General features: G+C 42.3%; 2 protein-coding genes and 1 long non-coding RNA gene across 3 annotated transcripts; all 3 read left to right on the top strand.

Annotated features, from left to right (window-relative positions):
• The first annotated feature begins 518 nt into the window (after positions 1-518).
• On the top strand, positions 519-6,555 carry LOC135490939 (bromodomain-containing protein DDB_G0280777-like). Its single transcript, XM_064776523.1, has 11 exons — positions 519-568; positions 962-1,103; positions 1,550-1,698; positions 1,880-2,016; positions 2,701-2,804; positions 3,513-3,635; positions 4,085-4,233; positions 4,639-4,897; positions 5,040-5,192; positions 5,519-6,484; positions 6,544-6,555. Exons 1-11 carry the CDS (start codon positions 519-521, stop codon positions 6,553-6,555), a joined length of 2,244 nt encoding a protein of 747 aa, XP_064632593.1.
• On the top strand, positions 6,443-8,610 carry LOC135491465 (uncharacterized). The gene is made up of 5 exons (XM_064777361.1): positions 6,443-6,765; positions 6,897-6,984; positions 7,428-7,560; positions 7,900-7,976; positions 8,265-8,610. Exons 1-5 carry the CDS (start codon positions 6,566-6,568, stop codon positions 8,400-8,402), a joined length of 636 nt encoding a protein of 211 aa, XP_064633431.1. The 5' UTR covers positions 6,443-6,565; the 3' UTR covers positions 8,403-8,610.
• Positions 8,611-15,720: 7,110 nt separating this feature from the next.
• Positions 15,721-19,529, top strand: LOC135491663 (uncharacterized). The gene is made up of 5 exons (XR_010447858.1): positions 15,721-16,404; positions 16,791-16,863; positions 17,291-17,506; positions 18,237-18,484; positions 18,833-19,529. It is a non-coding gene; the product is annotated as an uncharacterized LOC135491663 (long non-coding RNA).
• Positions 19,530-23,359: the final 3,830 nt, after the last annotated feature.

Genomic DNA, 23,359 nt, shown 5'->3' with positions numbered 1-23,359 from the left:
TGAGCTATTGTGATGTGTCATGCCTCATGGGAATGGTGTTGCAGAGACCGGTGCATTTATCCCCATCAGAATCAATGCATTGAGTGTGGGGACCGCGGGGGGGGGGGGGGGGGGAGGGAGTAGTCATTAGGCTTCGGCCTATTCACTGCACATTTTCTGAAAAATACAATTTATTTACCCCCCTCCCTTCTTGTTTGTAGAATTTCTCCACCTCAGTCTGATTTTGTATAATTTGTTTTCCATCAGAAGGCCTTAAAATTAATAAAAAAACCCACCCACCAGTAACCACACCCAGTGATTTCATACCTCACCTTGGTGGCCACGGAGTGCCTGGACTTGTGTTGTGCCATTCAATCATACCTCTACGCAGTATAGTTAATAGTATAGGTTCCTTTTTTCACTTTCAGGTGGCAATTGATAAGGAATTAATAAATTAGGATCGATGGTTTCTGTCCGACAGGACGAGGACTAAGGTTTTATAAAGATCAGCCAACTGGCTGGAAGTGGAAATTATCAAGATGTTTGTAAATCAAATAAATTCAAAGGATCTTTTTACCACAAATCCAATGTGAGTAATTCTGAGATTTTGATTAGCTTTTGAACCTTTGCCATTCTTGGGTTGTGGATGGAACTATATAGAACTAGAAAAGCACAACAACGACTTCTTGCTGCCCTGTGCAACTTGTTTTGATTAATTTGAATGTTTTGATGGTAAAAAAATGAAAAAGCTGAAGTGATCTTATTCTTCATGTTCTTATTCTTAGTCAGAGGAATACATCTCAATCATGGGGAGATTGACATTTAAAATAATCAGTTGTTTGTAGTGATACAAAACCAGTGTCCTTAAAAGAGGGAGGTTCCACTCCAGCTATTGGAATTAGGAGGTTATTTTTTTCGTCCTGAAAAAGTGAGTTATGTGAAAAATAATGTAGTAAAAATATTTCCATTGCCTTTTTTTCAGGAAAGTCTATGGGGGCAAAGAATATTCTGATTCCCAAGGAAATTCACAGATGTGTTCACAGCTTGAATTTTCAAATACTAACACTAACAGTTCACAGGAATGTTTTTCTCAGCAAATCAATGTGGGATTTTCTCAAAATGAGGTAGGACTGAAAGAATTGAAAACAGCAAAATTAATTGAGATTTGAAATGTCTATTGATTCAGCTGAGATTTATAATGTCTATTGATGCAACTGAGTGGGCCAACTTGGATGTCTCCATGTAAATTTATTGAAAAATCCAATGGGTTATTGGGCAGACTTAGTGATTTCAGTTCCAACTGTGTATAGGAAAATGTTAGAACTAGTTGATGGCAGGTATGATTTTTCACTTGGCTGCGAATTTGTACCACTCATCAGTAATCTTGGTAGAGTTTCAACTTGAAATCAAATACTAGATTTTGTGTTTTTTCTAGGCAGACCAGACATTTAAGACAAACTGTTTCAGTACATTTCAGACAAGAGGTATAAAACACAATATCCTTCATCGAAATGCCACCACGTTTTTGTTCTTGATATAAAACCTGAACCTCTCTTTTATCTAATTCTAGTCTCCCCAGAAGAAGTCTTATTACCAGAAATTTGTCTCCAGAGGACCATTGTTTACCCATGGATCAAAGCAGCAGCCATCAACTAGTCGGATCACATACAAACAAGATTTGGATGGAAATAAAGCAAGGGCAAAGGAAAGGGACGAGAGGTGAGATGAACTAAGAGTTTCTAATTTCAGTCTATTGAGAAGGAGAAAAATTGAACTGGCATTTTTTATCCATCATTCAACACTAAACTATTTCCTTATACAATTTTATAATGTACCTTAGGACTTTATAAGTATGTTATCATGATAATGTTAATTTGAATTACGCAAATTTATTTTTCAGAGATCTTCTCTACACAATTGTTAACACAGTGAGTCAGTGTGCAACTGAGGTGAAGAGTGCAGTAGAATTGGTGAAGGAAAACTCACAGAATGCAAGTGCATCATCGGACAAGAGAATTATTGACTTCTTGCAGAGCTGTAAGTAACAGACTTGTTTGTCTCATCTCTACCAGTCATGGCTACTTAGAACCTTGGATGGTTTCAGTCGAGACTTCTCCACCCTAGATTTCCTTTGCTTGGTGACTGTAGCCATATTTTGACACGATTTAGACTTCTTTTTAGTTTTGTCCAGGTTGACAGCAAAGTTTGTCTGGTGTTCAAACAGAAAAACTATCATCAACTCAAGAGAATCTGTCTGGATGCTTACTATTTTCTAGGTGCTTCAATGGGAAAAAAATGTCCTGATGCTGCACCAGTTGTTGTTGTGGTGTTGAGTTGATTGAGACATGAGGGATATTTTCAATTTGTCCATCTGATTTGATTTGTTCCGAAAAAATTTTGAGTTTATCTCTTGTAGAATACTGTCTTCAAGGCGTTGTGTTAATTGTCTCAAGGCAGAGCCGCTTCACCATCTGCAGTAGAGCTAGTAGAGCTAGTGGAGTTAACACAGAATCAAAGAATGAGGAAAGTTTTTGAACTGGGCGGCATCTGGTCCTCTTTGGCCTTTTCTGGAAGTACAGGCACTGTAAACTTAATGGATAGTATTGGAATAATGATCACTCTGAAAGTGAAAAAATAAGTGTCATTGCACTGCAAAGGGCTGTTACAAACTTTTCCTAATAAGCAGCTCTCTGTTTATGTCTTTACCTTTAAATGTTCCAGTACAAACCGAGCTTGATAAGCGATATGAAGACATTGGGAATGCTGTGAGAAAAAGAGATGACTCCAAGCAGGAGAATCAGTGCCTGAAAGAGGAAATAGCTGCTGTAAGTTGAGTTTCTTTCGGAGACAAGACCACTAATGAATATTCATAGGTTGGAGGGTCGAGGCCTATCAATTAGACGAGTGCATGTTTTTAACTCTCAAGTACATATTTGGAGAGGTATTGAAAAAATATTTGTTGTGGCAAGTCTACAGATATAAAGAAATTATTTGATGAAAAAATTAATTTCAAATTTTGCTAATTGGGTAATAGGGGGCGTGTTTTGAGTTTTTTCTGCCAGTTGGCTGAAAAGAGTGGAAATATCAAAGTCTGTCTAATTTGTTGATTATCAAAAAATTTCCGTGGTCAATCACCATTTTATTTTTCACCATTTACTTGCCCGACTGTCCGGAATAACATAATCTAAATTTCAGATTCACAACACCACGCGTTCTTTGATGCGTCGCGGTCAAACATTGACAATATAACTGCTAAAAGGCTTAAAAAATCAATTGTGGTCTTGTCTCTTCGCATTGTCAAAACCATATCCAAAGTCTTTACCAGTAATACCACTGGGACTGGTGAAATTATAGTTTAAGGTAACATTGTCTTTATTCTGTTCTTTCGCTAGCCAGTGTCTTCCAATGATAAATTGTTGATGAATTCAGCTGTTCTTTGTCTCTGCAAGGCTGGTAATGTAAACTGTTACAGTGTCAGTGATACAAAAAGTCCCGTATTTTTTACTAACATGGTTATTTGTATTGTTATCCAGAAAAATGCCACAATATGTGAACTACGTGAGAAGGTGGAGAAACTTGAGGAAGATCAAGATAAGAAGATAGTGGAAGCTCTGCGGGATGTTTACAAAGAACAACAGGAACTTAACAGAGAACAGGTAAGGAGCAGAATGGATGGAATAGTGCTTGTGCCTATCAATTATAAAGCGAAAAAGAATATCTTGTTCTGTTGTAACAAGACAGAAGAGACAACTATTTCAACTTGTGCCCCATGGATGTTCTTGGATGAAAAGGGTTGGTCTATGTTCTTTGAAATTTGTTTCGCATTGACATCTAGATGTGTATTGACAGTAGCCCCATTTCTTTGGCAATTTCAAACCACCGTGCTATTGTGATAAGAAAGCTTTCTTTTGAGCCACAACACAATTTATTTGTATACAACACAATGATAATACATATATTTTTACGTTCTTGTCATGGGTTGATCTGGTTAGAATTCAACTTAGAAAAGGCTTTCTGTGACTTGCTTTTCTGCATTCTTTCATTTTGCTCTCTTTCAGCAATGACAGCTCATTACATAAAATAATGCTTCTCTGACATTTTGCAGATCCATCAGTATCATGAAAAGCAACTAAAAGAGTTGTCCAAACAGGCAAATCTACATAAGGGATACCAAACCACTCTTGACAGCCATGCAGTTCAGTTAAAGCATAATCGGGAGAAGACACAGCAACAGCTTTGCCAACTTGAAGCTGAGTAAGTCGGATCCATGCAACTTTTCATCTGGTACCCGATTGTCAAATGCCCTTTGTTGCTATTGCTATCTGGCATCAGACCCAGCAAAAAAGTCGACATTGTCACGGGATTGTGTCTGAGTAGAGTTGGCAGAGACAGACTCTGTCTCCACATTTTACTGCCTATTTCATCTTGGCTCTGCCTGGGTGGAAATCTGACTTGGCACACCCCTTCTGGACTGATGTCTTTACTCAGGCCTGCCTCTCACGAATATGTTGAAGGATGGATCTTCAGACCTGTAGAAAACCCTCTAAAGTTCATGTATATGGATTGCTATTGCAGTCAGCGATGACAATTCTGACAATAAAAGACTTGGTTTCGCCTGATCCCCTGAAGCACTACAATGGTCAATCAATTTCATTTCAGTGTGAGTAAAGAGCTGGACACATACCAGAAAGAGCAGCAAAACAGATACAGCCAGATAACAAGTGATTGTCAAGAACAGATAAAAAATCTCCATCGAGAACAGAGGGGTGAACTTGTAGACTACTTTAACAAGCAGATGTCAAAGACGAACAACTTGAATGGCCAAAGGCAACAAGAGTTGCAGAAACAATTCCGGGAGGAAATAGAGTCTCTCGGGAAACAACAGAAGGTGGAGCTAGTGGCTTTGATACAACAGGAGGTATGATGCCTTTTTCATTCCTCACTCTGATATTATTCCAGGTGCTGTTAGGGACAAAAGGATCATCCTTCTTACTCTCTTAGCTATCAAGGTGCAGTTGGAAACAAAGTCACATCCTTCTTATTCTTTTTTAATATTCAAGGTGCAGTTGGAGTCCAAGGTACAGGAAGATAAAAGTGACAAGATGCTGCAGCAGAGTTTAAATAAACATCAGGAAGAGCAGGAGATACTGGTGCTGGAGCTCCAACATCAGAAAATGCAACGGCAGATATGTGCCAAAGAGATGGAGAAACAGGTTAGTGATACTCCAACTGACAACCAGTTTCTGGAAAGTGAAACTATTAGCAATGCGGTAAAACTTGAATGTGTAGATTGTGATTTGAGCTCTAAAATTAATACCGACTGAAAGTGTAACAGTGTACATATATGCTAGCTTTTCAGATTGTGGAGTAATTTGAGGTAGTTTTATTTTTATGTCAACAATTTTGTAACTTTTCCAAGATCAGGAGAAGAAATATGGGTGTGGTTGGGCCAAGTCGGCTACACTTTTTTTGAGTCAGAACTTGGGGTTACAGCATGACGTTATCGATAGTATATCATGCTGACATTGTCTTTTTTCAGAGCCAGGCATATGAAGATGAAATTCGTCAACTAAAGAAAGAAAATGCAACCAAGAAAGAGCTAGCTGAGAGGGAACAGAAGAAAGCCAAGGAAATGCAAGAGAAAGAACTGGAAATCCTGCGACGCAAACACGAACAAGAATTTGAAGTATTGAGACGAAAACACCAGGCGAATGATGCTATAAAGCATGATGGGTACATGGGTTGCCAAACATCTCAGCAACTCGTGCCAGTTTCCACCAACCAAGTTCACTCCTCATCTGCGTCACAATTTAGTTGTCCTGACATTGATCCATTGGGGAGGTGCGATTCAAATACATCTGATGTTAAACTTAATCCCAGGAATGCAAAGAGTCCATTTGTTTCACCCTCATTTAGGAAGACAGGCTGGTCATCTGAGGCATTGTTCAGGAAAGGTGGGCCATCACCAATTGCTACTGTCTATCCACAAAAGGCGAGTGTTCCCGACTGTAATTCTAGCAAAGATGACGCCAGAGCTGCTTGTTCAGTTGATGAAGTGCACAAAGAAGATGTGGCTCCTGCTGACAAGGGAAAGAAAAAGGGACGGAGGCAAAAACGTGGGAAGGCGATGTCGATAAAGAAATCCCCGAAGGTGCCAGCCAGGAGACAGCCAAAGAGAACAGCCTGCACTCCAAACTTGGATCAATCAGGGAAACAAGATAGCACTCCTGCTACGGTTCCATATACTCGCCGTCAAAACGCTAGTGCTCCTTCCAGTGAGACCTTGCCTCCAAGGAAGGTGAAATCCCCTGACTGGATCCAGAAGAAAAGAAAAGCAATCACTCCTTCCGTGGAGAAACTTCACCCTAACCCCAGCACTCCAAGCTGGTTACAAGCCCACAGGGATGCTCGCAATAGGGAAGCACATACCACTCAGAGCAAAGAAACTGCAGTTGTTGAGTGCACACCACCAATATGGAAGAAGCAACACTGTGATGATTCTTTGGTTTGGCAGAACTCAGGCGCTCAAAATCTTGGGAGGTTCCTGTCGCCGTATTCTCTCAGATCATATGGTAATACTCCTAAGATGAGTTCTGCACACATCGAATGCAGCAAACTGAGCCTGCAGAAATACCAGTCTCCATATGGACTTCAGTGCTGTGGTGATTTCCCCAAACCTCTCAGTCTCAACTCCAAAAGCACAATGGAGGTATTTGACTTTGTTGAGGATGATGTCAGTGTTTCTGGGTCTGCATCATATAGAAAGAGGACATTTGGAAAGAAAAGGTAATTCTATCATTTTTTTAAAAGAAAAGATCACTCTATCTATTGATTTATAGTTTATATGGATTTTAATACATCTTGCTTTTCATTATGGCCAATCATTCTAATGGAATTCATCTTATGCTTTCTCTCAGACTTCCATCCGCATCACCAGCAGAGTCTAGGCCATCTCATTCCAAAGGAATTGGAGACAATAATGGATTCATCATCATCGACAATAGCGTAAGTATATGTAAAGAAATCTGAAAGGACTTGGTTGCAAGATGACCTTAGAGTTCTTGGATCTACCGGTACATGTACTTGAGTGAATTATAAGATTGATAGATTGCTGCAAATTTCAAAAGAACCGGCGGTAGACAGGTCTCCTATAAATGCATATTAGGAGTACACTTTGGATGTTGGTAGAAATCAGTAGAATACTCCAAAATGGAAAATATAGCTGAAAATAAAATCCAGTTGAAATACTATTTGAACATGTTGGCGATTTTCAGGTCACAGTCTTGTGGCAAAGTGTAGAAAGCTGGTCAACCTGTTGCTTTAAACATTTTAGGATTGCATAAAAACGACAAAACACTCTTACTCTTTGGGGTTTTTAGTCTGATGGGAACTGTGGCACCGGTTATCATCCAATTGCACACTCTTTCCGAACTTTTGATGTGTTTCAGGATGACAGTGATAACAGCCAAGGTTCCTCTCCTTCTCTCTCTGTAACCGAATTCGTCCTCAAGAGGAAGACTAAGAAAGAGCGATCACCACCAGGTGCTGGGGCTGGAGACTGGCAGTACATGACTTCATACAGTAAGATGTATCTTGAGTTTTCTAGGACCTTTGTATGAGGATGATTCTGCTGATATCAGAGGAGAGGGGTGCTCTTTACTTCAGAATTAATGCAAAACAACTGTATTTGAGAAAGATTGAATTTGCATATCATTGAAGCAGATGGGTGGGTGTAACAGCAGTTGTCTTCAATAATTGCCAGACCTGTCCATTGGTTACCCAAATCATGAAATAACTAATCACCTATCTGTATTGAGGTGACCTCAGAGAGATTTTTCTAATACAGAGACCCTCAAAATCAGAGAAATCTCAATATCTATTGAGTGATCATGTTATCAAATTATAACTGCGGTATTTCAGATCAAAGCAACTCTATGATGTCTACGACCAGAGGAGACATGTTGGGTTCTCCACATGCATTTCAACCTCAGAGTCAGGTGAGCAATATAAATTGTACCATTCTGAAATCATACAGTTACAATCTTACAGTTTGTTAGTATTGTAAGGAGATATGGTTCCTGGCTTGCAGAGTGGACACTGGGAGCTAGCAGCTTGTGCTGTGTTAGAAAAATGTTATGTATTGGCATTGTAAAGTTTTCATGGACATTTGAACATGACAAGAGGACGCTGGATGAAACATGGTCTAAGAACATACAGTAGTAACTCTTCTAAAAGTGCCGTTTAAGACGTCTGAATTTCATTAGTTTTCTAATTCTCTTCTACAGTCCTCGTCGAATTTGCCAATCAGACGATGCATGAAGAGACGGCTTTGTGAGGATGATATGATTGACACACAGATTCTGGAGATCACGAGATGTATCAAACGACAACAGAGAGTCACTCCTAAGTATAACAAGGAGTAGGAGTGTACTGTGTATTGTGGACTGGGATGGGAGAGGGCTGCTGGCCAACAAAACACGGGGAGACAACTCCACATCCTAGACATTGGGGAAACAACACCACATCAAATACATGTCGGATGAGATAACTGCACAGCCAGGACTTTGGAAAAGACAATTGCCCAGCAACTACTGCATAGCCAGTGCTGTAGATATTTGTGGCCATTTTTTTGTGATAATTTTGACATGCCTTTAAAGGAGCATTTGACAAGCCAGTATCTAGTATTTTCTTTTTCATTGTGACGCAAGGCATCCAAGCAGTTCTGGGTTAAAGAACATTGGGAGAGACAACTGTAAAGCCAATTACCTGGATGAGAAAACTGTTAAGTCAATACCCTTAGTGAGACAATTGTAAAGCTGATACCCTGGGTGAGACAGCCATAAAGCCAATTCCCTGGGTGAGACGGCTGTAAAGCCAATTCCCTGGGTGAGACAAGGCAAATACCCTGGTTGACAACTGCAGAGCTAAGACATTGGGAGAGATAATTTCTCAGTCAAGAGGCTGGGAGAGACACCTGCACAGCCAAGATGCCGGGAGAGACACCTGCACAGCCAAGATGCCGGGAGAGACACCTGCACAGCCAAGAGGCTGGGAGAGACACCTGCACAACCAAGAGGCTGGGAGAGACGCCTGCACAACCAAGATGCTTTGAGATGCAAGTGCACAGCACAGTCAAGACGGTGGGAGAGACAACTACATTGCCAAGACGTTCAGCTAGAGATAGTTGCACAGCCAAAATGTTAGGAGAGACAACAGCCAAGATGCTTTGAGATACAACTGCACAGTCAAGATGTTCACTGTGCTGGCGAGATGGTGGAAGTGCCAGCTTAATTTGATCTGGTTGTGACTGTCTTGTCTCTCTCGCAGTATTGACACAACAGTATAGATGCTAGTTTCAATTTGGTCTGGTTTTGACGGTGTCTCTCGCCCTATTGGCTAGCCGATGGAGGTGACAGACCTGATTTGGTCTGGTGGTACCAACGTATACCGCGCTGGTAAGATAGTGGAACTGTCCCAATTCGGTCTGGTTCATCTGTCTCACCTCTCTCGCCATTGGAAAGACGGTGAAGGTGTCGGGCCACCGCTGCTAAACCCGATTTAGTCATGTGGTGACTATCTCATCTCCCTCACCATGTTGGCAAAATGGTGGAGGTGCCAGGCCGATTTGGTCCGATTGTGTCTACCTTGTCTCTCTGTCACTGCTAGCAAGACGGTGGATGTGGACATGAAATGACCTGGTAACCAATTGGAAGAGGAAAAGTATCCTTGGAAGTGATATGGACAATTGTGTGCCTGGCACATCCTCTGTCTTGCTGACATTGTTGTGACGGAATCGCGGACCATGCTATACCCTGTCTGATTGACGCAAATTACAGACTTCAGCACTTTGTAAGGGGCTGCAAAAAAATGACGTATAATTTTAATTTTATGTCATGGTGAACAAACATTGTTGCCTGTGAAAAGGGTCGTTTCAAAATGGCCGAAATTTATTTTCGCACGGAGTCTACTTTTGCAATTTGGAACACTTTGCCTGCGTGAAAAGGGATTCCAATCATGTTACATCGATACTGTGTAAACCCTCAAGTAAAAAACATTAGGCCTACTGTATTTCCAAAACCGGAGGGGCGTCTCAGAAAACTTCCAACACTTCCAGGCCTCAACCACTAGAATACGAATGGCTCGACTGTCCTCTGGGCCATCTCTTCATCTTATCCCACCTCGAAACGTTAGGTCACCTCTGAATTCAACTGTCCTCTCCTGTCCTTGGTGACCCCCGAGCACATCAGGCTTTCCCTGGACGTCTTTTGTCATCTCTGCATGCGAATGCTTCTACGTCCTCCGTCCAATCTCAAATCTATGCCATCAAAAAACGTCCTCTGTCGTCTCTGAATGCGAATGTCCTCTCCTCTCCTGCCCTCTGTCTCACCTCCCAACATATCAGGCTGTCTCTGGACGACCTCCGTCGCCTCTTTATGCCAATGTCTCTACAACTGTCTTCTGTCCTGTCTCGTCTGCTCAAGGCACCCGGAAACGTATTGGTGTCGCTTCGAAAAGCATACTGTCTTCCGTCCTTTTCTCATTGTCCTTAAGCTGCTCCATCCCCTAACACCTCATGCTTTCTCGAGATGTATTCGGTCGCCCCTGAATGCAACTGGCTCTACAGAGGACGTCCAGTGACTGCCTGATATGTTGGACCGACAGGAGCACTTTCGTGTTCAGAGGCGACGGAGGCAGATATTGGGAGGTGGCTGAGGACAGGAGAGGACATTCGCATGTTGACACAACAGAATACCACCGCAACATCAAGAAATAGCTGGGATCTTAGCTTCCCGACACACTGGCTGGCTTTTTGGAGATTGGTAATGTGGACAAGCAGGCGACGAATATGGGGACAGAAAAAGATGGACCAGGACTGTATATAGCAAGGAATATTAAAACGTCTACAACTGGTGCGAGAGAGCTAGGTTGATTTCTAGATAGATTAGCTAGATTTCTCCATGTCAGGTCCTTGGTTTTGAAAGCCTTGTCGATCCTTTCTGAGATGTCCTGTACATAGCAAAGCGGACAGCATGTCTCAATGATGCGAGAGGCATCGATTGTGAGGATGTCCACATGTTGAGCCCTTGTTGAACAAGGCACTATGGATATATTTTCTGGACCATACGGCAAAAGATGATGGCAGCTCATGAGCCTGACGAGATGGGGCTTATTCGGGACGAGACAGTCTAAGACTGCAAGAATAAGTAGAGAGAAACATCAAACGATTGCAACGGTATGCCAACCAGCAGATCCTTTTCAGAGACATTCTGTATAGGAAGGCAACAGTATACACTGGAAAGCTCGGTTGTGACGATGTGTTTTTGTTCCTGACCATGATCCTTTGTAGTCTATACAAACCTTATTCTGTTATTGCAAGGCGAAGGCGCAGATTTCAATCGCATGTCTTACAATTCTGAAAGAGGTAGGTTGTGAAAATGTCTCCATGTCAGTCATTTGAGGCAATACTCCTTCTTTTCTGAGACAGTAAGGTTGCGACAGTACCGAACAATTGTGGCCGAGTAAGATTGTTACAATGTCTTCCTCTCTTGTCCTTCGTTCAATAGGGCTGCGTTTTTATATATTTATATATCTTTTCGCCTGGTTTTGATGTAATGACTTTAAAAGATATCACATGAAACAATCCCTGAGTAGGCCTATGCACCGCACTACCCCGACCCCGCTTGACAACCCCTAGATGCAGATGTTCTTTCTGGATGTGCTATAAACAATGGCGCCGTGACGGCTCCTATCCCATTTTATGGCTTTTCCATCTGCTGCCGAAGGAAAGCCGATACGGCTCCTATCCCATTTTATAGCTTTCGCATCTGCAACGGAAAGGGAAAATGGACCCGCCCAATGAGGTTTGGGGGGAGGGGGGGAGGGGTGAATGAACTCTCACAAAACAAAAAAAAACAGGGTCATTGCAGCGTTCTTTGCCAGAGATAATATCATCTTAAATTCATAGTCAGTTTCAGGACCCATACGTGCTTTGTAAAGCCAAAAAACGCCATTTTGAGGGTTGGTTTGTGGACCCAATACCCCGCCAAATTTGAGGACCATATTTGGTTGTTTCCAACCAACGACATTGCGTCATTGCTATCACGTGACGCCCGCACTCCTGCACGCTGTGGACGCAGACGATATACATTTCGGAAACTTTTGACATTTCGTGGTTATTTTTGGTCCTCAAAGACAGTTTTTGTCGGGTAAATAACAGAAGTTTTATGTCCGAATTCTTGTTTATGATCTCGTGTCCATAACAGGCCCATTCATTTTCATTTTAGTCAACTTGTTCCCTATTTTTTCCGTCGGAGAAGTTAGCGTGATTTTTTTTTCTCGAAATGCGCAATGCGCCAGTTCGCGTCACATGCTCAGAGCAAAAATCGGCCGCGAAACACCGATCAAATCCTTCATCATCCTTGTGAATTAGCACCAATAATACTTATTTTGAGGTTCTTTGTGAATTTCTACATCTATAGGAACAAATACCGTGAAAAAGTATTCGTACGATATCATATACAAGGGATTTTTGAAAACGGTAACTTCGAACGACGGCAAGTTCTTGATATAGATGAATACATTGTTTCGCGCAACAGTGATGATGATTTCATGGTCGTTTTCGATCATAAATCAGCCTGGTTTGACAGCTCCAAACTTGATAACTAGTAAATATAACTTGTTGTTCGTAATTGTAAGTCGTTTCTTTTGATTTTCAGGTTGAAATCTGCCGTTTACAACGGTTTTTCGCGAGCTTATCCCGTGACACGTTTCGTTTTTCTCGTGGCCGTCTTGTGGCTGAAATGGCACCTCGCCTCCTGGAAATCGTAGATCGAATTGGATAAGTAAACTGTTCAGGAATTGACATACAGAATAACCATTGGTAAGCAGTTAACTTTCGTATTTCTATTCTGTTTTTCGTCGATTTTGAGGCGAGAATGTAGGTGTGGCATTTGAAATTTGCAGCTGAAAACTCTTAAAAAACTTGAATGTCTGTGCATCATATGTGCATCATGTGTGCATCATTCAGTGCATTCACTATTCAGTTCATTGCATTGTGATGCTCTGTAGCTTATCCCTCCATCCACATTAAAATACTGCTCATCCATGTGGAAATAGACTTGGAAGCCTATATTTCTTATTATTTAGAGGAAGACAATTCTTTCGAGGTCGCACTTTTAAAAGCTATTTAGAAGAACTACTCTTTCGACAAGGGTGATGTCAATTGTCGTTGTAAAACTTACGCTTCCTCAAGTTCCTGTGAAAAAAATGGCTGATATACTCATCAAAGAAAGTTAAGGACCACTTTTTATTTTTAACATATTTTTTTCACAGCACATATAAGGACCAGAAAATGCCTAAATATGAATGTCCTGTATGACCTCCAAGACACAGTAATCAATTTCACTTGTGGTTTGTTCCAGTTGTTGCATAACTTCTTTCTAAACTTGTCACAACCTGAAAATGGGTGTTTTGGTGTGTCAACTTTTTTACAATTTTAGCCTAAATGTCTTGTCATCAATGTCAGCATGGTCAGTAGCGAGTATGGCCTCCCCCTGCTGCAATAACAGCCTGACACCGCTGTCTCATTGAGTTTATCAGATGATTAACATCCCTGACATCAATTGCATCCCATGCAGCCTCCAAGGCCACACCAAGCTGCTGCAACCCATTTGGCTGCACCTCAAGCACTCCAATACTCCTTCCCATCATGTCCCAGACATGTTCTATCGGATTCAAGTCCGGGGATTTTGCTGGCCAGTCCATACGCTCAATTCCATGATCCGCCAGGTACTGTGTCACCACCCTCGCTGTGTGGGGACGGGCGTTGTCGTCCATGAAAATGAAATTTTCCCCAGCGTTTTCTGCAAACGGAACCACAAAAGGTTCCACGATTTCATCTCTGTACCTCACACCTGTAATTGTTCCCCCTCAGGGACCACATAGAGGCGAGTGCGTTGACCGTAGCTGATTCCGCCCCACACCATGATGCTGCCTCCACCATAGCGGTCATGTTCAGCGATGCAGGCCTCTGCAAATCTCTCTCCCTGTTGTCTCCAGACTCTAACACGTCCATCATTGTGGTCCAGGCTGAATCTGCTCTCATCTGAGAACAGAACATGGCGCCATTGCTGGTGGGTCCATCCCACATGATCACGAGCCCAATTGAGACAGATTCTTCTGTGAGCAGGGGTTAATGGGATTCATTGCAGTGGCCTCCTGGCATGCATGTTGGTTCTGTGAAGTCGGTTACGGATGGTTTGATTTGAAACAAGTCACCCCACTTGCAGCAGTGAATTGGTTATTGAGTCTGCGAGCACTACTGAAGCGGTTGCGACGACAAAGAGTCACTAAGTAGCGGTCATCCCTCGCAGTTGTTGCTGATGGTCGGCCAGTACAGGGTCTCTCTGAGTATCGCCCTGTCTCCCGGTGTCGTTGGTTAGCACGACTGATGACACTGTGAGACACACCCATCATCTCAGCTACTCGTCGCTGACTGAAGCCAGCTTCCAGCATCCCTATGGCTCGTGCAACCTCTACTTCACTCAAGTGGCGTCTAGGCATCTCTCTTGTCAGAATGCTGCCTGAGCTTGGTGGGAAATGCAAGGAAAAGCACTTGCATGGACTCTTGTACCACTTTATGTGGTCAGCTGACACGCCAAAAACACCCATTTTCAGGTTGTGACAAGTTTAGAAAGAAGTTATGCAACAACTGGAACAAACCACATGTGAAATTGATTATTACTGTGTCTTGGAGGTCATACAGGACATTCATATTTAGGCATTTTCTGGTCCTTAACTTTCTTTGATGAGTATATTTAATATATTCGCGAACCATCTATATTCCAGCAGCAGCATAGGCAAAGGTTTTACAGCCTAGTGTATTTATTGGAATCCAGATGTCAGGAAAAAATATGTGGCCCATATGTTTCTGGGGGACCCCATGCTCAGACCCCCCTTACCAGATTTTTACTTTCACAAGATTTAGGGCTAAGTGCCCAATGTCCACCTACCCAAGATCAAGATCAAGATGTTGAGTATTGTGCTATTCTTAAAAATGTCTACACTCTAGTCTTCAGCAATGAGCTTGGTCGAAGGACAAGTTGAAAAGGTCTTGGATGTATTAAACAAGACTACCCATTATTGTAAATATTCTTCCATCTTCTTGATTATAGCAATGAAATGATCAAGTTTATTGGTGATGCCCATTGTTGCCTGAAAGCACAGTTGTGGAGGAAGCTTTGCTTAGAGGAAGGTGGTTCCCAGCCTGGAGAGCAACAAAGCCAAGAAGGGATCACTCAACTGAAAAAAACAGTATTTCCAGATGAGTACCTGACTGACAATTTACAATAAATACCAAATTAGGCCCACCTGATATTTCATACAGTGATTCATAATCAAACTGGGATTGGACAAGGCCCTTTTTGTGCTTCCATAGTTAAAAATTTCCCAGATGTGCTGATCAGTGGAAGCCTAGGGTCTCCTCATCAAAATATCAGGATGAGTTGACATAGGTTTACATTGACAGAGATTTTTGAGTGTCCTCAATCTTTGGGCGACACAATGAAGTATTAGGTGCCTTGCTCAAGGACAACGAGATGAGGTGGCTCAGATTATGTGAGAGTTGAACCCACAATATCCTTGTCATTGTGATCATAAACAACCAGAAACTCTGGTATGTGGACTGGAGGGATGACTACTTCTTAATTTTGTCTTAATTCACAGAGTTCGATATGTGTCCTTTGAAACAATAACATAAAACTTGGCCTTGGACCTCAATCTTGAAATTCTTAACTTCAAAGCTGTTGGTGTTAAATGACTCTTCTGATTTTATAAAGCTTAATCTTTGGTAGAAGAACTTGATGTGGAAAGCCAATGTTTCTACTCACTGTTAGTTTTCGGGCCTCAAAATTCAGGATTTTGCCTCCAGAGCATTTCTTGAAAAAAGTGCTGTGGAGGTAGAGGCCTCTCAACAGCAATTTGTCCCTTGCCCAAGACAAATTTGCCTCAGCTTATTTTAGGCATAGCAACCCTGCCAGAGTGATTGCGGAGCTCCCGTGGCAATGCACACCTGGATCCGGAGCCTAAGAACTGGGGCTGTATAATTAGAATAAGGCAGCCAGGCCCATAACTTTGGGGTTACCATTTGCCGCGAGTGCCGTGGAGAATTTACCATTCAGAATCAAAAGTTAAGTGAGAACCATTATCTTTTTCAGCCCCTCCACCTGATGACCCACATTAACAGGGAAGGAGATGAAGGCATTCAGATTTGGTATGGCATCGTCATTCTACTGACAAGCCATGGCCCGTTAACAAAATTTACCAAGGACCACAGTTCTTTGCTGCGACAGTGGCTGGGTTTTGCTGACCACAATACCATTTGAACTGGAAATGTTGTTGCGAGAAGAATCCGTCTTGGGATACAAGGTTGGTGTGGAATCTGCATGATATTTGATGATGTAATAAACAACTTTAGAAAAAGTTAATTGCGTTACCCATAAAGAATGGGCCAGCCAGACTTGCTATATGAGATGCTCCTTACTTGCTATATTCCTTACTTGCTATATTCCTTTCTTACATGCCAAGTGCGTGGCGAGGAGGCAATCTGTACCCACTTAATTTATCAAGCTAGTGGCTAACCACTGGCTGTATCAGAAAAGGATACCAACAGGGCTCAAACCCTCTCCCATGGCAAGACAATGAGGATGATGTTCAAACAGAGGAGATTGGAAAGCAGTCAATCAAAGGATGTACGCTTAGCGATGCGGTAATAGCCTGCATTGATTAAGATAAATCTTGATGTTTCTTTTCAGCCTAATAGCAAGATCAGAGGGCATGGTTCCCACGAAGGCTGTCCAAGGGAGATTCAGCAACCTACTTGATCAGGTAGATGAGCCACGCCAAACCAAAGTGCTCCAAGTATGTAGGCAAACTGTCCATCAAAGGAGGTGGAGGCCTGTGTGCCGTGAAGTTGCCTGTCTCTTTGTTTAGTGACATTCATTCTGCTGTAATTCTGCAGTTTAAAAAGTGCTTGCTTGTGATCTTAGGTGAAGTGAAATCTGCTCATATAGTGATAATTGGACTTGTGATAGTGAAAGATTATCAACAGGGACAGAAATTAGGGTTGTGCCGCCTGGGAACATATCTACGAGGTAACCACCACAGCTAGGCAATTACCTAGCAATTGCTAGGATGAGATATCAGTAGCCAGTCGATGATAGGATGGATGCTTCCAGATGTCAAAGTGTCCGAATTTTTATGTAAAATTGTCAACAAATTTATGATTATTTAAATGGTTCGTGTTGTTTTTCAGCATGGTTTCAAGATCATTGGGCTTGGGTGTCACGGGGGCCTGGAGAAACCATCACGTTGCATGGATGCTCGGAGACTCTCGTCACCCCTGGAATGCCTGCTGTGAACAAGAGCTGGGGCTGAACCAAGCTGAGATTATTGACAATCCCTATCATGTTGCCAACGTCACCAATGGCAGGACTGAAGATGGATCCATTGGAAACTAAAGGCTTTTCCTGTAAGTTTTTAAATGTATTAAGAGTTTTCAGTTTGAATAAATATGAACTTTGTCCCTGAGGTTGTCCAAGAGAGACTGCACCAGACAGTAAAAGGACAGGTGGTTTAGTGACAAGTACAGGTACCCTCTGCTGTAAGCATGCATTTTGAAATTATTCCATTTGCCTGTGATGTGTGCTAGTTAGGGCTTCAAATCATTGCACTTTGTGAGACAGTGACAGCAGGTTGGGAAGACGACACATCAACATATGTACCAGAGCTTCTGTGGATTAGTTGCTTGAACTCCAGAGGCCCATCGTTTGAACCTTAAAGTTGGCATGAGACCTGTGGCAGGTCACTGTCTATCTTGTTTAACTCCACCCAGCTTTATGAATAGAAACGCTGAGGTTGCTTTTTTTTGGAAAGACTGGCGTTGAAAGTTATGACACCAGACCATAAGACCATAATTTTGGATGCAGTCAAGAAGTCCTTGTGGTAAAATGTAGCTTGTGCCAAGTTACACAATGTTTGTAGAAGATTAAAAGGAATTTGGCTATGGCCAAGACTCCCTTGCGGTATTAAATTGGAATTTGAATTGTCCCAAATTTACAAGGTGGCTGAGTTTTGATATTATCTTCAGAAATAAAAAAACCAAGGGAGGAGAGGATGACCTTTCAAAATTTCAGAGAAACGGAAATCAAGGATTGGTCATTCAAAACTCTAAATTAAATGAATACTATTGGTCTTTCCAGCAGCCAACACCTCATGAACTAGACTGGAAAATAGCACAGGTGATCAAGACTGATACCGCACAATCTTCCTCCTGGTTAACAAGCTAAGACCAATCCAGATGGGGAGGGTTGGCCCTCCAACACCACTACCAATGCTCTCAGCTGGGATCAGTGGACTGCAGCAATATCTTACTGAAGACAAAGATGAGGGAATCTACAATGTTGATGCAAGATTGCCCTGTGATGTCCAGGCGTCTTTGACTACAATGGTTTGTTGATTGTTTATAGCAGAACTTGTGTTTTGCGGTATAGGTCTAGGCAAGGCCTAGGCAAGCTCAGGATACCCTTCTGTGACTGCAACTATCATCCTAATGATGACATTGTTGCACAGAAGGATAGTCTGTGGTACATGATTCTAATTTCCTGCCATGAAAAATTCAAGGACAAAATCACAACCAGTCTCCCGTGATAATGCCACAAAAGTAATTTGAGTGTTCGATATGACTGGTATCTTTCGGTACAACATCTTGTAAACATCATGATTGACGGACACCTTTCAATTGAATGGGTAACCCTCATTTTCTTTCACTCTAAATCAGTTGTTATCATTATTTCAGCTTTGGTTCACCAGTAGGTCCTCGGATGGTAAAGTTTGGACACAACATCCTGAGCATGAAGAATATTCTGAAAGACAGCACAAACAATATTTGGACATTCAATTTTTCAGCTGAGAAGGACCTTTTTTCAAGTTAGGACTAAAGCCCCTGGGCCTGCTTTAGGCCTATAACTGTAGTTTGTGCTCTGTAGTATGTGATTTGAAAAGATTGGAGTAAGGATTGTACAATGGAACAAGTGTCATTTTGTTTGCCACAGTAACTTAAGGCAGTGTTAGTGACCCATTTGTTTTCAGTTTACAAAGCCATCATGATCAACTGCATTGATCCCTCAAAAGATTGTTGGAGTGACTCCATTAAATGTAACAAAAATATCCAACACCTGGTACTCTAGTTACTGTAGGTTAGCTACTGAAGTGACCTTTTTGTTTTCACTTTTAAAAACCTATGCGATTTGCCGCACTGAAGGTCCCTCCTGAGATTGTTGGACTGGGTCCATTAAATGTGACAAAAATATCCAACACCTATTTACAAATGAAGTGAGGGGGTCAGCCTTTTGGTGTAACTCCATATAACTGTCTGGTGATTTCGCTCTGGGCTTGTGACATTCTGATCGGTCTGAAATAATCATTGTCGCCCATCCCTCAATTTGAGGCCTGTGTCCCGATGGTGGCGTTGAATGGCAAAATCAAAGGGGCATGACGGCCGTTATACCTATTGCGAATGGGCAGCATCACAACCAGTTCTGAGATCTGGGGGTGGTGTAGGATATCTGGTTACCACGCACACATCTCTTGAATCTGCGGTGGGTTGGTACCCCACGCTACGTAAGGGGAGGTTCTGGGTAAGACTTGGTCCACGTGAATAGGTTGTACCTGAAAGATGAGAAGTTGCGAATGGACGCCTTCGAATATGTCCTTCGACCAGCTAGTGCTAACCCGGTCACTGTCTCCAGGTCACCACACCTTGGTCAATGAGCGGGCGAAGAACCCAATGGCTCCGTCAGGAGTACATCGTCAACTTCAGCCCGTAGTCAAACCGGTCCACGTACAAATATCTTGGCTGAGAGTGGGGGGCGTACTTGCTTCTCATCGGGGTAATACAGTACCACTGTATACAATGACCCCATTTTAGTTGGATTTTATTGAGGAGTGGACGATAATGAGAATTTCAGGCCAGTCCGATTGTCACCAGTTCAGAGGGCGATTACCTGATAGTTATGTGGCATTCCGTCAAACGGTGAACTCTTTCACATCCTTTGTAAATTAGTGTTGCTTGTTACATGTCACATTCAATGGCTCCTTTGAGGATAGTTTCTGTGATTCTACTTTACCATGAGCAGGCCCATTAAAACCTAAACTGTGTAGTTTGTGCTCTGTAGTATGTGATCTAAAAAGTTGTAAATCTGGTTATTGTAGTAAAGATTGTAGAATGGAATATCCGCGGGATGCCCTAATATGAGAGCCAAGAGCCAAGACGCTGTTAAAGAGCCAATTAAGTGCTGCCAGGAAAGCCCCGAGCCAAAGAAAAAGTTTAGGCTAATGAAACTTTTGGAATCCTAAGCCTACAGGTACCCTACTTGATAAAAAATTAATTTATTATGTAATCATTTTTGACATTGTAAGAAATCACCACCTTGATTAAGCTATATGGTTCACAGTCTACCATGCCAGGATTTTTTATTGTACTCTTGTTATGCCGTCAATACAATAGGGCAAGTACAGTGTACATGAGTCTGCACTTCATACACTGTGTACAATCGCACTTGTTTGTCATTCCTGCTGTATCATGTAGCCTTGCGCAAATAGTTCAATCAAAATTGTTTTCAAAAGGCATGATATTGCCCAAATTTGTAAATTCTTGATTGAAATCTGCCAATTCAAGTAATGAGATAGCGGTACTCTGCCTATCTGTACTATAAAAAAACCGACGGTTATCGCGGCTCTTGGCTCTAGGATGAGGGTGTCCCAATATCCACACCTGGTATTCTTTAGTTACTGTATAGTGACCTTTTTGTTTTCACTTTTAAAAACCTATTCGATTTGCCGCACTGAAGGTCCCTCCAGAGATTGTTGGACTGGGTCCATTAAATGTGACAAAAATATCCAACACCTATTTACAAATGAAGTGAGGGGGTCAGCCTTTTGGTGTAACTCCATATAACTGTCTGGTGATTTCGCTCTGGGCTTGTGACATTCTGATCGGTCTGAAATAATCATTGTCGCCCATCCCTCAATTTGAGGCCTGTGTCCCGATGGTGGCGTTGAATGGCAAAATCAAAGGGGCATGACGGCGGTTATACCTATTGCGAATGGGCAGCATCACAACCAGTTCTGAGATCTGGGGGTGGTGTAGGATATCTGGTTACCACGCACACATCTCTTGAATCTGCGGTGGGTTGGTACCCCACGCTACGTAAGGGGAGGTTCTGGGTAAGACTTGGTCCACGTGAATAGGTTGTACCTGAAAGATGAGAAGTTGCGAATGGACGCCTTCGAATATGTCCTTCGACCAGCTAGTGCTAACCCGGTCACTGTCTCCAGGTCACCACACCTTGGTCAATGAGCGGGCGAAGAACCCAATGGCTCCGTCAGGAGTACATCGTCAACTTCAGCCCGTAGTCAAACCGGTCCACGTACAAATATCTTGGCTGAGAGTGGGGGACGTACTTGCTTCTCATCGGGGTAATACAGTACCACTGTATACAATGACCCCATTTTAGTTGGATTTTACTGAGGAGTGGACGATAATGAGAATTTCAGGCCAGTCCGATTGTCACCAGTTCAGAGGGCGATTACCTGATAGTTATGTGGCATTCCGTCAAACGGTGAACTCTTTCACATCCTTTGTAAATTAGTGTTGCTTGTTACATGTCACATTCAATGGCTCATTTGAGGATAGTTTCTGTGATTCTACTTTACCCTGAGCAGGCCCATTAAAACCTAAACTGTGTAGTTTGTGCTCTGTAGTATGTGATCTAAAAAGTTGTAAATCTGGTTATTGGAGTAAAGATTGTAGAATGGAATATCCGCGGGATGCCCTCATCTGAGAGCCAAGAGCCAAGACGCTGTTAAAGAGCCAATTAAGTGCTGCCAGGAAAGCCCCGAGCCAAAGAAAAAGTTTAGGCTATGAAACTTTGGGAATCCTAAGCCAACAGGTCCCCCTTCTTGATAAAAAATAAATATATTATGTAACCATTTATGACGTTGTAAGACATCGCCAGTCTGATTGTCACCAGTACCTGATAGTTATGTGGCATTCCTGTCAAACTTTTAACTCTTTCACGTCCATTGTAAAGTAGTGTTGCTTGTTACATGTTACATTCAATGGCTCATTTGAGGATAGTTTCTGTGATTCTAATCCACCATGAGCACCATGTGCTGCATTTCTACAAGTTCTAGCATTGTCGGGGGCATAGCTAGCGGAAGAGGGCAAATGCCCGCCCCCCCTCCAGACGTCACCAAAAAGTTTGTTTTTGACCACGATTTCGGTAGAAAAATTTGAAGAAGTGTTATTTTGCCCCCTAAAGATCTTAAAGCTAGCCATGCCGCTGATTGAAAAAGATATGCATTGTAAATTTAGTTATTATCGGAATTAAAAACTGCAATAAGTACCATCTTGTTTGCTTAATTGTACCGCATGACTCTATAGGATTGACGCTGCAGAAGTAATATGATGAAAATGGGCAGAAGTAATAAGATAAAAATGTTGTTACTGCATTTTAGGTGTAGAATACCTGCAAAATATGCTCCGCGCCTGTAAATGGTTTGTGCAAGAGTGTCTTTAAACTACAGTAGAACCTCTCTATAAAGGACACCCTCGGGACTGACAAGTGCTGCCCTTAATAGAGAGGGACGTCCTGATTAGAGAGGTCAAATTGAATGGTAACAACCAACTTGGGACCAAAACTAGTGTATTTAATGGAGAGGTTGTCCGCTAAAGAGGTTCCACTGAAGTTCGTAATAGTTGCTGTATAAATGGTCTTGCCATCACGATAGGATTGGAGCTGCAGAAGTTATAAATAGATAAAAATTGGCAGAAATTGTCGTTGCTGCATATAAGGTGTAGTATACCTGCAAAATATGCTCCGCGCCTGTGCATGGTTTGTGCAAGAGTGCCTTTAAACTGCTGCCAGTTCTCTGGAAAAACTAATTAATAGCATTTCCGGAAATCTACCTTAAGAGCCCTCCTGCCTTGCATACCTGTATTGTTTGTGCAAGATGAAGCCCAGAATTGTCCTTTCAACAGTGGCATGGCTGGGACCAGGCCTCGCCTGTAGAACACCTGTTGCATGTTATCAATGTGATCCATACAAGTAGTGATCACAACCTCCAAGGTCATTGCAAGTTGAAGGCTGTTTTTGCCCCCTGGCTACGCCATAGGGGTAGTGGTGGTGGTGGGGGGATACCATGAAAAAAAATCCGCCAATCAAAGGAAATTCAACTCATGCTGTCAATCAGATCAAAATCGAAACAGCGCATGCCTTCTGAATACAAGTTTCTACTGGGCAGAGTTTCCTAAAGATGCACA

The sequence above is a fragment of the Lineus longissimus genome, chromosome 7, assembly GCF_910592395.1.
Source record: "Lineus longissimus chromosome 7, tnLinLong1.2, whole genome shotgun sequence".
Classification (NCBI taxonomy): Eukaryota; Metazoa; Nemertea; class Pilidiophora; order Heteronemertea; family Lineidae; genus Lineus; species Lineus longissimus.
Note: the sequence above shows the minus strand (reverse complement) of the source record. Positions and strands in the feature narration are given on the sequence as shown.

Bases quoted from the DNA above. Each gene is read 5' to 3' on its own strand.
- LOC135490939 (XM_064776523.1), top strand. From the start codon at position 519: ATGTTTGTAAATCAAATAAATTCAAAGGATCTTTTTACCACAAATCCA. The intron at 569-961 runs GTGAGTAATTCT...CCTTTTTTTCAG, and splicing joins CTTTTTACCACAAATCCAAT to GAAAGTCTATGGGGGCAAAG. The intron at 2,017-2,700 runs GTAAGTAACAGA...TAAATGTTCCAG, and splicing joins TATTGACTTCTTGCAGAGCT to TACAAACCGAGCTTGATAAG.
- LOC135491465 (XM_064777361.1), top strand. From the start codon at position 6,566: ATGAGTTCTGCACACATCGAATGCAGCAAACTGAGCCTGCAGAAATAC. The intron at 6,766-6,896 runs GTAATTCTATCA...GCTTTCTCTCAG, and splicing joins AGGACATTTGGAAAGAAAAG to ACTTCCATCCGCATCACCAG. The intron at 6,985-7,427 runs GTAAGTATATGT...GATGTGTTTCAG, and splicing joins TCATCATCATCGACAATAGC to GATGACAGTGATAACAGCCA.